The sequence below is a fragment of the Corvus hawaiiensis genome, chromosome 11 (genome assembly GCF_020740725.1).
Source record: "Corvus hawaiiensis isolate bCorHaw1 chromosome 11, bCorHaw1.pri.cur, whole genome shotgun sequence".
NCBI classification, from domain to species: domain Eukaryota; kingdom Metazoa; phylum Chordata; class Aves; order Passeriformes; family Corvidae; genus Corvus; species Corvus hawaiiensis.
In genome coordinates, this window is record NC_063223.1 from 20,042,542 (window position 1) to 20,057,325 (window position 14,784).

General features: G+C 49.0%; 1 protein-coding gene across 2 annotated transcripts in view; it reads left to right on the forward strand.

Annotated features, from left to right (window-relative positions):
- The first annotated feature begins 421 nt into the window (after nt 1-421).
- BSN (bassoon presynaptic cytomatrix protein) overlaps nt 422-14,784 on the forward strand; it is an 88,007-nt gene continuing 73,644 nt past the window's right edge. For both annotated transcript variants that reach the window (XM_048315325.1, XM_048315326.1), the window contains exon 1: nt 422-641. In XM_048315325.1, the coding sequence (XP_048171282.1) occupies nt 481-641 (161 nt within the window). In that variant the 5' untranslated portion in view covers nt 422-480. The remainder of the gene's footprint in view (nt 642-14,784) is intronic.

Here is a 14,784-nt window from a genome sequence, read left to right on the forward strand (position 1 = left end):
AGCACATGACTTCATGGAGGAGGGGACCTCTCATTGGTCGGTGGTGTGTGACATCGTGCAGCACCCCATGACCTCATGGGTGCGTGGGTGCTCATTGGCTGTTCGGTGTAACCTCATGCAGTGCTGCGCGCCCATTGGCCGCCGGGGCGTGACGTCACGGAACACGGCCCCCTCATTGACGGCCAGCGCGGGAGCTGGCGTGGCGCCGCCTGGCGGGCGCGAGCTCTGGCTCTGCGCGGCGCCGATTGGCCGGCGGGCGGGGCGGGGCGGGGCCTGGGGGCACGTGCCGGCGGGGCCCTGGCGGGCGGGCGGCGATTGGTCGGGCGAACGCGCGCGTGCCCGCGGCGCGAGCGGGCGCGGGGGTGGCGCATGCGCGCGGCGGCGCGGGCGGGTGGCGATGGCGGCGAGGCGCTGATGGCGGCGGCGGGGGCGGCGCTGCGCTGAGGGAGCGGCCCCGGTCCCGGTCCCGCCCGGCCCGACATGGGCAACGAGGCCAGCCTGGAGGGCGGCGGCGACGACGGGCAGCTGCCGCCCGCCGCCGCCGCCGCCGCAGGGGCCCCGCCGCCGCCCGCCGCCGCCGCCGCCAAGCCGCCTTCAGCACCGGGCGGCGGCGGACAGCTCCCGCCCGCCGCCGGGCCCAGGTCAGAGCGCGGGGCGGGGACCGGTGCTGGGCGCGGGGTCGGGCGCGGGCTCCGGAGCTGCGGGGGGCTGTGGGGGCTGTCAGGGCGCAGGACACGGCTGGGTGGGGGTGTGGGCACAGGTGCGTAGGGGGCGGTGGGTGCGGGTCTGTGTGGGGGCAGGCTGGCAGCAGGTGCAGGGCTGTCGGGTGCAGGGGTCAGAGGTGCCGGGGTGCGGCGCAGAGGTGTGATGGGTGCAGGTGTGGTGGGTGCAGGGGTGTCTGGGGGGCACGCGGGCGGGAGGTGCCGTGGGGTGCAGGTCTGTGGGGCACCTGCAGAAGAACGCAGGCCGGTGAGACAGGAGTCTGCACGGAGTGCGAGCCAGGGGAGAGCTGGTGCGGCTGTGGAGTGTGGGCAACAGGGAGAAGGCAGGTGAGAGAGGTGTAGTGGGGCTCAGAGAGGTGATGGAGGTACGCGAGGCAGATTGCTGCTGGAGGGTGCAGCCCCAGGGGAGCTGGCAGCTCCGGGACACCCATGGGTACTGCGGAGAGCAAGGGTGCGGTTTGGGGCTGGATGTGGGAGAGGGATGGAGTGCCTGCGGAGGAGTGTAGTGTTTGGGAGGCAGGAGAAAGCGGGGTGCTGCCCGGTGGGCAGAGGTCCAGCAGTAAGGGGAGAGGCATAAGCAGAAGAGAAGGATGTGGTTCAGGGTTGGTGAGTCTGGGCAGGATGGGGGGATGGTGCTTGGCAGCACACGGCTGAGAGCACTGGGGCGTGTGAGTACCCCAGATGTGACCACTCCCAAACGTGGCCACCCCAAGTGGAGACGGCACCAAACGGGAAAGGTCGTTACGTAACAAGAGGGACGTGCAGCCCTGCCAGGAGTCATCGGTGCAAAACCTCGCAGGGAACTGCACCGAGCTGTTATCCTTCTGCTAAGCAGTGCCAGCTGGGAGGGAAATACTTTGGAAGCAAGTGTGGGATAAGAGGTGTTTCTTTTTAAAAAAATAGCCAATCCCAAAACATCATCCTATCTGAAAAAATAAAGGCAAGGAGCAGAAAGTTGCACAGAGGGATGCGGGGGACTTGGCAGGCGGTTTGCCCTCAGTATGTGGCTGAGGCAGTGGCATTCTGGGCTCTTCGCCTCACCTGGGCAGTGATGAGCGCTGCTGGTCTTGCTAGTCGTGTTGCTTCCAACAGGGAGAATCCAGGCAGGAGCCTGAGCGGGAGGCTGCAGTCTCGCCTGGCAGTGGGCTCCGTCTTGCTGGGCTGCAATCGCTGCTCACAGGCGGCACCGTAACATCCAGCGGGATTCAGGGATGCTACAGGGCAGCCAACCTGCGGGCAGGCTTCTGTCTGTAAGATCCCTGTGAGCTTTCACACAGGGAGTGTGAAAAAAATACTTCTGAGTGAAATTGTGCTCGTTTTCCTTTACGTTTTTCTCAGTTTCCCTTGCTAGAGAGTCACAGCCCCTATACTTTGGATTCTGCCAGTGAGGAGTTGTTTGTAGCTGCTTGAACAATTTAAAATTAAATACCTGCGGGGCTGTTTAGGCTACTGTAATGAGAGGAGCTGAGACAGCCATGCAGGTCTGCTGTCTCTGTCCAATTTTGGCACTCCTCCCCCATTACAGCCCACGGTCTGTTGTGCAGCACGAGGGGTTCCAGGGGCTTTTAGGATCCTGGAGCACATGGGGCTGGTGGATGAAGGAGTACAGTCTGCAGCACTGGCCATCCACACTCCTCTCCTGCCAGAAACACCAAGTTGTTTTTTCCGGCCATGCTCCAGCCCTCGCACACTGAGCTGATGCTCCTGTGCCTCCTGGGAAGCTGCTGCTGTGGAGCTGCCCTCCCTTGCAATTAATTAACGCAATTAAAGAGGTGGGCCAAGCAGGGCCGTGCCGTGGAGCAGCAGTAGGATGGGGACGATGCTGAGCTATGCCAGTATTTAAAACCTAAGCGTGGGAGGGGCGTGGGGGGCTGAGATGACACTCAGGGATTTTAATTCAAGATAGCAAAGTGGCAACGAAGGGAAATCAGGCCTCGAGGAGAAAGTCGCTTTTATGAGGTGCAGGAGTGGGCACATAAGACAGACCATATGTTGTGAAAGGTTCAGCAGAGCACAGGATGTGCTGGCCGAGCAGTGAGTGTGCAGTGCAAAAGGTGCTGCTCCAGAAATCCCAAGCGACCAGAGAAAGTGAGTTTCTCTCAATATCAGAGCAATTATTTCTTTTCTCTGAATTAAGTAACGTAAATCCACATGCCAGCCAGTGAAAACTATAGTAGTGTGACTTTTCTGTGTCATTTCTCACAGTTTGCTTTGTGTTACCCAGAGAAATAGTCTGAATACCTTATAGGGAGTACCCTGGATTTCGGGGTCTTGTGTTTAAATCCATAATAACAGTTTCTAAGGAGCTGTGCATACACTATGAAGAGACTTTGGAGAACAGAAACCATCCCACAGAAGTAGCATCTTCTCACCAGGCTGCAACATCTACCACTATTTATAAACTTTGATTTCCTGCTTGCATGCTTTGGCAAGGCACAGGGGACCCAGAGGTTGGAGGGAAGCTGGGAACAGGGCTCAGCCCTGGGGCAGTTCGGCTCTGCCAGCAGGATGCAGCTCTGGAAAAGGCCAACATGGTGCAGGGTTACATCAGGCAAGGTGTTTTCAGTGTAGACCTCACCCTTGTGCAAGGTGCTGCTGGAATCTCACCTGGGGCAGCTGTGCCCTACTCTGGTACTCCAGCAAGGAGAGATTGGATCAGAGGAGGGAGGGAAGGGTTGCTGCTGGTCTGCTCGGACAAACAGAGCCTCTGTAGCCTGAAAGGAGGTGAAAAGCTGGAGCATCATTAACCTGTAGGACCAAAGGAACCCAGACTGGTTGCTGATGCACTTGGACAGAAAGCTTTCCAGTGCCTGGAAAAGTCCTGGTCTGTTCCTCCAGAGAGACCCACTAAGCAGAAGGGACAAGCTCATTTCACGGTGCAGCTTGATGGATGGATAAAAAAGGCTTGGATGGCAGAGCAGGGATGATCCCAAGTTCAGAACTGTAGCTCGGGGCACAGTGCTTTAGATGGCTGGTTTTCCAGGTAACCTGCAGAGAGACTTTGTTGCTGCTTCTGATTGTATTTGTGCCTGATTTATGCTGGATTCATTCAGATTTTCAGTCTCTCTGCTGCTCAGCTGTGGAGCTTGTAAAAGGCTCTTTTTGACACCTGGATGTATGAGCTCAGACTGAAGGATGGAAGAGGGGTGGTCTCCTGGGAAGCATTGAGGACCGGCCACAAATTCAGAGACTGTCTGTGGGAGCAGCAGTGCTTTCAGCACCACTGTTTCTCTGGAGCTGGGAGATGCACATTGCAAGCAGCCAGGCTGGCTGCAGGCTGCAAGGCCGGACGGGAGCTTGCTCCCATGGCACAATAGCAGAGATGCCAGGACCTTTGTTTTCCACACTGTGGGTCGTACCCCAGTATTTCTTAAGCTTCAAGGTAGGCTTGCTGTGAGCTGAAGGTCTTGAAGTGGCCAAGAAGGAATGTTTGCAGTACTGCCGTGGTAGCACCTTTGGCATGGGCTTTGAGCTCCCCCAGAGCCTTCTCTTGGCTTGGAACAAAGGCAAGGCAAGTGCTGATCCTGTTTACCCTGTTGTACATTCAGCATTGCTCTGTTTGGCAGGTGGTGGAGCTTGACGTAAAAAATCTGGTGATAGGGAAGAGTACAGGATAAACAGAACAGAAAGAAAGAGCCCTTTAAATCAGAGGAACTTTGGACAAACCAGTGCAGTTTGGATGCTCCCTTCTACCCTCTTGGTAGCTCACTTGCGTATGCTTGTTTGCTTGCCATAAGTACCATCAGAATGAGAGATAAGAAGTTTATACATAAAGATAATTTTTTTAAAAAAAGCAACTTCGCCTATTTATTTTTAAATGGGCACTTTTCCCAAGCTTGCAGAAATGAGCAGTCGATGTCCATTTTCATATGACTGTGCTAGGAATAAAACCAGACTATGTGATGGGAAGTCAGGCTGCAGAGAGGGCTCATGCTCACCTGGAGAGCCAGCTCCATCCTCATTTCCATGCTCTGCTCTCCCCAAAGGCTCTGAGCCCTGTACAGGATGGGGCAGAGGCATCACTATCAGAGGCACTGCTGGGAATTTCCTCAAACATTAAAATAGTTTTTTCCTGCCATGCTTCTGCACTCATTGAGCATTAGTTTATTTGCTGCAAGACATTTGGAGGGTCAGGAGGGAGGTGGGGCTGGGTTTAAGTGAGGAGGGGAAGAACGGATACACAATGTTTTGAGCTCATCAAAAAGTAAAAGGAGTAGAAAATAGCGTACATGATGGATCAAGTCAAAATACTTGTGGTGTTAAATAGCCCATTGGGCTTCAATTCATCTTCCCCCTTGTGATGGGCAGGCAGTGCTGGCTGTGACACGGTGCTTTGCCTACTTGTGATTGCTCTGACAGCAGCCATTAGGCCATCGAATCCAGACGGCACAATTCTGGGTGCTTAAGTAACTCCAAAACCTCTTCTGGGAATGCGCTCATCAATATTCACAGTGTTTGGCATCAATTATTAATGCCTTTATTTCCAAAACAAATACACAGATTTGCAATCTGCATCACAGGTCAGGGTTTCTCACTGCTGGAACCAGCCTGGCTGGTTTGTTGTGGGCATGGATCTTTAGCCATCGCTTTTGCTGGGTGAGAGGCTCCTGGGGATGTCCCTGCAGTGTCCACTTCTGTTCAGAAAGGATGTAGAAGAATTTGGGAGGATTGATGTCCTTTGCTCTGTTGGCTTGTGCTGGTTGAAAAGTTGGAGGAGTCCTTGGCTGCTTCTGGTACAATTTGAAGCTATGGCAGGGCTGCTTCCTTTGCACTGGAAATCTGAGTGCTGATGGTCAGCTTTCTCGCGGAAGGTGTTCCTGCCCATGGCCGGGGATTGGAACTAGGTGATCTTTAGGGTCCCTTCCAAGCCAAACCATCCTGATTCTTCTGCTGATGCTCAGCAGTGGAGCTGCAGCTCAAGTGATCACATCCATTGGGGCTGGTGGATTCCTCCACATTGTTGCTCATGTTGGGCTGGCTTCTGCCTCTCCACTTCTGCTTCTCCAGCATGCTGCAATAAAGCTGTTTCTTTTCTCTGCTGTGTGAATCAAGCACATATTTGATGTTTCCCATCATGTTTCCAATTCAGTGCAAACAGATAGTCAGTGCTGTGGCATATTCCTGCAGTTTAAATGAGTCTGGGGAATACTTGATGTGCATCTGGACTGGCAGAACACCACAGCCTGCCTGCCACACAGCCTCTCTGCACAGCCGTCTTCACCACTTCCCCGGCTGGGGCTGGCACGATGGCTGGCCGAGGGTGTTTTTCCAGCAATCCTTTTCCAATATCAGGCTAATTTCCTACCGTATAAGGTGCCCCTTGGGAAGGATGGGACAGGCAGTCAGGGTGCAAAGAGTGCTTCCCAAGAACAGGTAGCTCAGTAGGGTGAAATGATTTAATGGCAAAGGCGTTTGGTTTTTCACTAAATGTGGCAATAAGATTATCCCGTCAACTTCGCTGTTGAGTGCCGCTGCTCCAGGATGTTCCTTGGGGTTTTTTTTGGCTAATGAGTGACAGCAAGTGCTGATGGTCATCCTGGTCCCACACATTGTAAACTGTTATTTTCTTCTTGAATTTGAGATAGTCGCTGTTGAGCCATCACTGTGTTTTCAGATGTCTGTTTGAATGACAGATTTGTTATTTTTGTATCAGTCTATGAGCACGACTATTCCTACAAACAAGTTTTTTTGTCTTTTTTCATGCCTGGCCGTTCTAAGCTCCGGCGTGACCCCAAGGTGCTGCTGTGCAGCCTGTCAGTCATTGCTGAGCACGTCATACCTCTTTTCATGTCACTGATGCTGGAAAGTTTTTATGAATGCACTGAACTGGCTCCTTGCTGAGAGCACCCAGTGCCTGCAACGTGCTATTTAGGAGCCTGCAAGAGCGAGCAGCATCGCTGGACCCTATTAATGCTGGCCTGTGCTTTACTGGAAGGCATGTTCGTGAGGTGCTCTGCTTGTGTTTAATACCAGAGATGACTTAACTACACTGATGGGTGGTGTCTTGCTCACTTGTGGCCTCTTGTAGCTTTCCTAGTGTGTGTTTGACATTGGAGAGAGACCTCAGCCCCGTTAACAGACTGGGGACAGTGGGTTGCAAGGGCAGGAGACAGCAGCTCCCTGCCCACCTTGAGCTCCCCATAGACAAGTCAAGGAACGCACCTCTGAATGCAATTTTTATTTTGTTTTCTCTTATTATTTGTTTAAGTGCCATGGTTTGGCTGGAGATGAGGAGGGAACATGCCCTCTGGCCTGGCTGCTGGCACTGGGTGGTAGAGATGGTTATGATGGCTAGCAGAGGCACACCTCTGCAGTTCAGAGGCCCATGCTAGCCAAATGTTAATGAAGTGTATGTTAACAGTGAGCATAAATAAGTGTAGAAGCATTTTACCAGAGGTTATAATGGGATATATGATCACAGAAGGTTTAAATAAAATCCTTGCCTCTGAAAATACAAAGTCTCCCTCAGTCCAAAACTATAGTTCCTGTGATGAGCAGCAGATTAGCTGTTCTTACTGGCTTCATTCCCCCCTGAAGATGTGATTAAATAGCTTGGTGCATTCTCTTTTTTCAAAAATGATTTAGTTGTGTTTCTAGGTCATTGTCTATAGAAGAAAAATGTGCATATCTCTAATGCGGTAGAGTGCGTTAGGCATCTTCTAAGAGGAGCTACAACACAAACCCCTCTCCTGCCCAGACTGTTCCCAGACCTCTCTCTTGTCCTTAGAACAGGAATGAAAAGCCTTTACACCTTCTCCCTAGAGCAACAAGATGAACATCTCCATGTGAAGACTGTTAGTGCTCCCTGAGGTGCGCATGGTTGTCCAAGAACTAAGTGACTGTGATGGGGTGTACAAGGTACTCTTGGGAAAAGGTGGAAGCACAGGGCTGAGGGAAACCTCTGGGCCATTACCTGATAGACACCATTAGAGACCCCATCACGCTACCACTAACGAGGTAATGACTAAGATCTTAAATGAGTCACTCTTCTCTTATGGAGGCAGGCTGAGAGAGCTGGGGTTCAGTCTGGAGAAGAAAAGGTTCCAGGGAGACCTTAGAGCCACCTGGACCTCTTCTCTGGTCATGTATAGGTCCTCATGAGAAGAGCATCTCCTGTCCTCTTGGAGGGTTTCTTCCTTTTCTGATACCTATAACTAAACTTAAAGCAAGCAGATGCTGCATAGAAAACGCATCCGTGCTGCTTGAGAAACATTGCTGAATTTTGAGGGTTTTTGGGCATGTGTGACTAACCGTTCTTCACTTGGTTCCTGGACCTGACAGGGACCACAGGCTCTCAGACATGACAAAGCAGTTTTCCACGCTGAATAGCTTTCAGATGAGGATTTGACAGCTCCTCTGAAGGGCCTAGAAGAAAAATCACCATGAATCAAAATGTCATTTGGTGCAGTTGTTACAAAATCCCGTGTTTCAGACGGGGTGTCTGAGGCTGGCAGACCCTCCTCCATCCAGCCCAGAGTGCTGGAAGCCATACAGGGCAGAGACACTTGCAGAGGCCAGATGTCAATAGCTGAGAGCAGCCCCTGAACGTTTTTTCTCTGTTTCCTTGCATAGCAGTGGAATATTGCTTTCTAGCCTGTCTTGAGTCTTTCCTGGCCTTGGGGGCTCGCGTGCTTCTCCAACTGCTGAGAGGCTCAGAGCCTGGTTCCAGTGAACATCCCTTTGCAGGACCAGTCCTGAGGGTGGTAGCATCGTGAATAGGGAGATTTGTTTTGAAATTTGTCTTTATTTATGGATTTTTAGCTCTGTTAGGAGATGCTTGGAGTATGCAACCTCTTCTGGCATGGTCTCAGGATGCTTCTTCTTGGGGTACTCCATCCTTGGAAGTTGTATGTGGGTATGAAGTCAATGTGAGACGTGTCTTCTTCAGCTGTTAAATGAATCCAGAGGGGCTTGGCCCTCTCAACACCCCACCTGAGACACAAATGGGTTTGCCATGGGCTTCCCAGTAGAAGAAAGAGTCTGTTGGTAGCTCGTTCCCTTCCTTCAACAGTCTAGACAAGAGGAGTATGAAAAGATTTTGCCATATTTAATGTCTGCAAAAGGATGAAGTTGTGCGTAGGAATTACTTTCAAAGATTGACATGTTGTAGCTGTTAACCACCCTTTTTTTTTTTATTATTTAACCAAAAAACAGATTGCAGCCTAGGAAAAACAGCATGTTTTTTTTTTTTTCTTTCATCTTCTAAAGAAAACATTTCACTTATAGATATGTGAATTTATGCGTTATAAAATAGGAATAGTTGAAAATTGGAAATGTATAATAAGTTCTTAAGGGACTTGGTAATTTGCCTTTCTCTTGTAAAAAAAACCCAAATCAGCTGATAATACAAAGCTTATGAAAGGCTGGGGAGAATGCAGGGCTGAACTAGATCTTTTTCCACGTTGACTCCGAACTGTACTTTTTCTTTTGATGAAACATAAAATTACTTTTAATTTATTTTGTTTCAATCCTAGTTACATAAACTATTATTTGGTTGTACAGCTGGACTGAAAAACTGTAGGAGGTCTCACATTTAGGATTTTGCTGCCTCTCTCTCATTAAGCCTACAGCCTGATTTCTTTAAATGCACCTATTAATCTTCTTAGGGAGACAAACTGTTGTTTGGTTGGGTTTTTTCTCTCTTTTTTTTTTTTTTTTTTTTTTTAAACACTAACCTCCCAGTTAACTGGCAGAGTTAACCCTGCTGGTTTGCAGCCTTTGCAGGTAGGGCTGTACTGCAGCTGGGCACTGTAGTGCCAGTGCCTGTTGCCTTGGTAGGCTGGGTTTGGTCTGCTTGGCTTAAACACCCGAGGTGGTCACAGCCTGAACTGTTCTCATCGTGCTCAGCAACAACCTCCGAGTTGACAGGAAGGAGTAAATGTAATTTTTTCCCTTTTAATTTTGCTGTAGGCTACTTCAGTAGTTCATCTGCGGTAACTTGCCAGAGAAGCTGTGGCGGCCCCATCCCTGGAAGTGTTCAGGGCCACGCTGGATGGGGCTTGGAGCAACCTGGTCTAGTGGCAGGTGTCCCTGCCCATGGCAGGGGGGTTGGAATGAAATGGTCATTAAGGTCCCTTCTAACCCAAATCATTCCATGATTCTATGAACTTCTGTTGTGTTTTTGATTTCCAGTCTGAGACTCGTGGGGTTCCAGGTTTGAGACCCATTAACATAGTCATTGTAGGACCAGCAGTAGGACACAAAGAACCCCGTGTTGTCCTTCAAGTGTGCAGATTTTTCCCGTATTTCCTCTCAGATGCATCATCAGCTTTGTTGTCTCCTGCCCACCAATGGTAAGCCACCATAATTTGGGTTTCTCTTCCCCACTCATCGTAGGATTTCTCAACGCTCTGGGTGGGCGTTGGTGGCAGCCCTTTGGAATGCTGCCCTTTTGCATCTTCTCTGCTCTTCTCTGCTGGGAATGGCTCTTGGGAGGGTGAGGGAACTGCTGTCAGTCTCAAACACATCTGTGGGCTGCACCAGTTCTAATATGAACTTGTGAGATGTCTGGAGCAGATAGTGCTGGAGCACATTGTGTCGGGGCCAGGCGGCAGTGGCAGCTTTCCGTAAATACTCCTGATGCTGGCGTACGTGAGGAGGTGATGCTGGGTGCTGCTCTCATCCCTATAAATTAGTCCATCTTTTGTATTCAGGGCAGATCTGTAGTCCCAAGGAGTGAAAATATCCAAGCTTCGTCCTTTTCCCACTTGTCTCTAAGTTGTGAATGTTTTGCTTGGGAACCTTGTAGCTGGGGAGCACACCAGGAAAACAGGTTGTTTCCATTTATACAGAGTGTATTATATAGAACCTTTTGTGATGGTGGTGATTTTCAGAGCCCATTTACCACTGTATTAGATGAGGTTTTGACTGGTTATATGCTGCAGTTATGACAGAACATCAGTTCCTGTTGGAGTGGAAAAGATGATCCCTATCACTACATTATATGCCAGTGATTACCTCAACCTGGCAAAAATAAGGCGTCCAGAAACATCCCTCTGGGAGGAAACTGAAGAAATGTCTCCTTAGGCATTCCTTTTCTGCTTTATTTTATCTGCCTTCCTCATCTTCCAGTCTCTCCTCCTCCTGCATTGTTAATGGATGTTAAGCACTGGTTAATGGATTAGGATAGGATTCCTCTTGGCCGTACAACTCAGTTTCATCCAACCCATATCCATGATTGCCAATTTCATTTTGATTTATTATTAAGTGAAAATATAGGCCCAAACACTTTGAGCTGACAAATTATCACACCTTTATTTTTCTTTGAAATATGCAAACAAAAACCAACCAGCTCTTCTGGGCAGGAATAAAGTGCCTTCTGCTTCTCAACACATCTAAAATCTGCTTCACTTACCAACTAAACTTCTCAGCCTTAAATTTTACCTGCTGCCATTTCTGCCAAGCTAAGCCTTCTGAGGGTTCTGTAAGGACAGATACATCAAATATGCAGATGCCTCCATCTTTTTGGGGACAAGTGTTCTGGGCTGAGGTACATGCAGCAGGGAAATGCAGGCAGGGACAAGGCACCTCAAAGAGTTGCAGACGCTGGAGAAGTGTTTTCCTTTGATCCTATAAAGAATTTGGCAGGGGAATTTCAGACTCTCGTATTTCAAAAGTACATTTAAACTAAACAGCTTGAGATATTGAAGTTGATGGTGCCTCTGACAGTATTGGTAATGTATTGTTCCTTAGGTTTGCTTTACCTTTTCTGTTGTGAATAATGAGTTTTACACATAAAAATGTAATTCTGAGTTTGGTTTGCCATTCCAATTCAAATCTCTGAAAACAAGAAAGTGCAAATCTAAGACACACAAACACTGATACTGACCCCATCCAGTGCCAACCCCAGAGCAGTGTCCCATCAGGCACTTGCAACCACTGTCTTATCGCCAATAACAGACATTATTGGACCCTTGGGCTGGTGTGGGGAATGTCAGGGAGGGAGAAACCTCTACAGCTGAGAAGTGTTTCTGAGAAACACAACCTGACATGAAGTTTTTGTTAAAAGGCATCTGGCCATGTTGGACACGGGTTTCTCCTCCTCACAGGAAAGTGTGGGCTCATCCATTTTTCCACGTATCCCTCTACATGTGCTGTGTTTGGAGCTCATCATGGGGGATCAGGCTGTTCCCTCAGTCCCTGCCCCAGTGATCTTCTCTTGATTGCTCTTCCACACCTCGGATATCTGCTCTTGTAGTAACCTGAGGCAACAACAAAAACGTAGAATTAATGACCTGAGTGGCCTGGGGAAGAGTTAAAGGGACGATTATGAGATAGCCAAAATGTGTAGAGGTGCAAAGACACGAACTGCAGGACGGATAAAAATGCAATGGTTTTTCACAGACACACACAAAAAATAGGTCTCATGTTTTATTTGCTCAGGCTCAGACAAATGAGGGTGCAAAGTCAGGATTTTTTGGTTGCTGGGCAGTCACCAGGAGCTGCCTGTCTCTCTGCAGTATGGCACTCTGATTTCCTCTCCTGGAAATTGCTTTTTAACTGTGTTTTTCTTTCATTTTTCTAAAAATACAAACTAGTTTCTTTCTGGTCTGTCATTACTGCCTCTTTTTTAACAGCACTTCTCTTTCTGATGGATCTTCCTATTTTTTATGCCTGGAATGAGTGTTGTTCTTTGTTCTGGGCCGAGTTTGGTTGACTCAAGCTGTCATGGAGATGGATAATGATACATATTTTGCATCAGCTTTTAATTTTGGAGCATGGGTGGAACTCATCCAAAAAAAGGGCCCTGCAGTCTCCCCTGTTTCTTAATGGTTGAATACCAACTTCTTGTGGCTGGAGGTTTCATAGAAGTGTGGGGACCCTTGGGTGGTGTGGATGTGACCAGGGATGTTGACCTGGTGGAGCTAGACCCCTGGATTGACCCCTTTTTTATCCACCTATGACAAATGGTGCTCATGTTGGATTAGTTTCCTGCAGCCAGCCAGCACCTGCAGGAATCCCTCCAGCTCCTGGACAGAGTCAAGCCTGAATGCAAAAGGGAGAATTGCAAAACCAGACCTTGGTGCCACTCTGTGGGGAAGGAAGCCAGAAGCAAGTCAAGGGAACGGGCTGCCTCTGCTCTTCTCTTTGAATTGCTTTCCAAAATGCATTTTTCCCAAAATAACTTAATTGTGTATTTTTTGGGGTGGATTGTTCTATATTTGTTGATGAGCATTAAATTGATGTTTTCTGAGAATGGTCCAATGTGGCTTGCAGAACTCTTTGCAGAGCATCAGTGTCTCATTTACAGCCCATCACTATGTGTGGCTATGGTTGTTCTCTGTGCCTTACTCTGCATTTCTTGACCTTGGAATTCACCTACCGTGGTGTTTCGAGACATCCAGTTCAGGAGAGCCTTCTACAGCTCTTTGCATTCAGCTTTAGCTTTAAATACTCTGAATAAATTCGTATGGCTCAGCAAACTTGTCCTTTCTTTATCCCCCCCTCCTTCCCAAGCCATTTATGAATATCCCATTTATCCCATGGCAAGATCCTGCACCTCTACTTGAGAAAACCTGACCATCTGCCTCTATCCTTGGTGTCCTAAATCCTGATCAGTTATTAACCCATAAGAAGGATTCCCCTTATTTCTTCATCTTCTATTACTTCTTTTTTTCCCCCCCTTTCTTTCTAGATTTTTATCCTAACAACTATCCTACTTGAGATGACTTTTCAGACTAAGTATTGCCTTTTACTCCTGTAGCTTGGTTGTTTAATGATATTGCTGTGTTATGGCCATGTCTTAAACCTTTTCTTGGCAGTGCATGTTTTGCTAACAGGTGCCATAGAAACTTCGCTTTCTTACCCTTCCACCTGCTGCTTTTAATTTCTTTCAACAAACCTTCTCACTTTTTCTCTTTTTTTTCCCCCAGTTGTATCTGAAAATTATAGTAATCATGTGAATTTGTGTTGTTTTTTCCAGTCCTGCAAATAGATTGAAGCCAAGTCTATTACAGTCACTGTTACTGAAAGTGTGTGTGTCAGGTTTGGCTCCTCAGAGCAGGCGCCGTTCCTGTTTCAGGATTAAGTCCAGAGCAGGTAGTTTCATTCTGCATTGCTTTAGGGAATAGTTAACGACCTAAACAAAAAATTGTGTCGCTGCTAATTAAAATCAGAGAGGCTCTCAAGGAGGGCGGGCGTGGGTTATAATCATAGATTTGCAAGATAAGCTTTCACCAGCCGTGTGCCATAAAAATTCCTTAGCTTCATGCCGTGGTTTATCTTTCGGCTTTGCTGGCATTTTGTAAATACAGAGCAGTAATTCATGGTGTTGGCTTTCCTGGGACAAAGGCCTTCAGTTAGGCGTGACTGCAGCAATCAGCTCTTCTACCCTTTAATTGCTGGAGCTCAGATGTAAGATGTGAGTGGATGGAGGCTGAGGGGAGCGGCTGCTCCTTGCCTGCCGTACTCTCCCCAGCATCCTTGTCCTTTCTGCTGCCCACAGTATTTTCAAGATTGTCATGGCTCTTTTATGTAATTTTAACACACATAAATGACTTGCTCATAGCAATCAGTTGTACCAGGGAAGGATATGGAGGCGACACATCGAGTAGCTGAGTGGAAATCAGATTGAAGAGACGGCTCCAGCCCACACCTCTCCGTGGCTCCTGGGGACGTTTATCCCCATTTTAGCTGCTATTTCCCTACGTGCTCCTTGGTATTGGTCGCAGGGCCATAACTCTGTGGCACAGCTCTTCATCATTCATTGCAGACCTTCCAAATACTGCAGTAAAGAGGAGAGGAGAGGAGCTCTGCAGGCAGCAGCTCGCTTTCCTGTCCAGCCTGCAGCATGGCCACCCTCAGCATCACCTGAATTAATGCTTAACGAGGGGCACTTAATGAGCCCAGACCTGCTGAGCATCCTCCCCTTCAGCAGTGTCCTCAGGTCCAGTATCTGGGTTGACTGATGCCTCCTGTCCCTCCAGGGCTCCCCAAAGACTCCAAGGCTTCACCTGCACTGAAGGTCCAAAGCTGACCTTCCAACTGCACCAAAGGTCCAAAGCTGACCTTCCAATTGCACCCATTCACAGGATGAGGTAACGTTCCTCCTTGTTGTGGATCT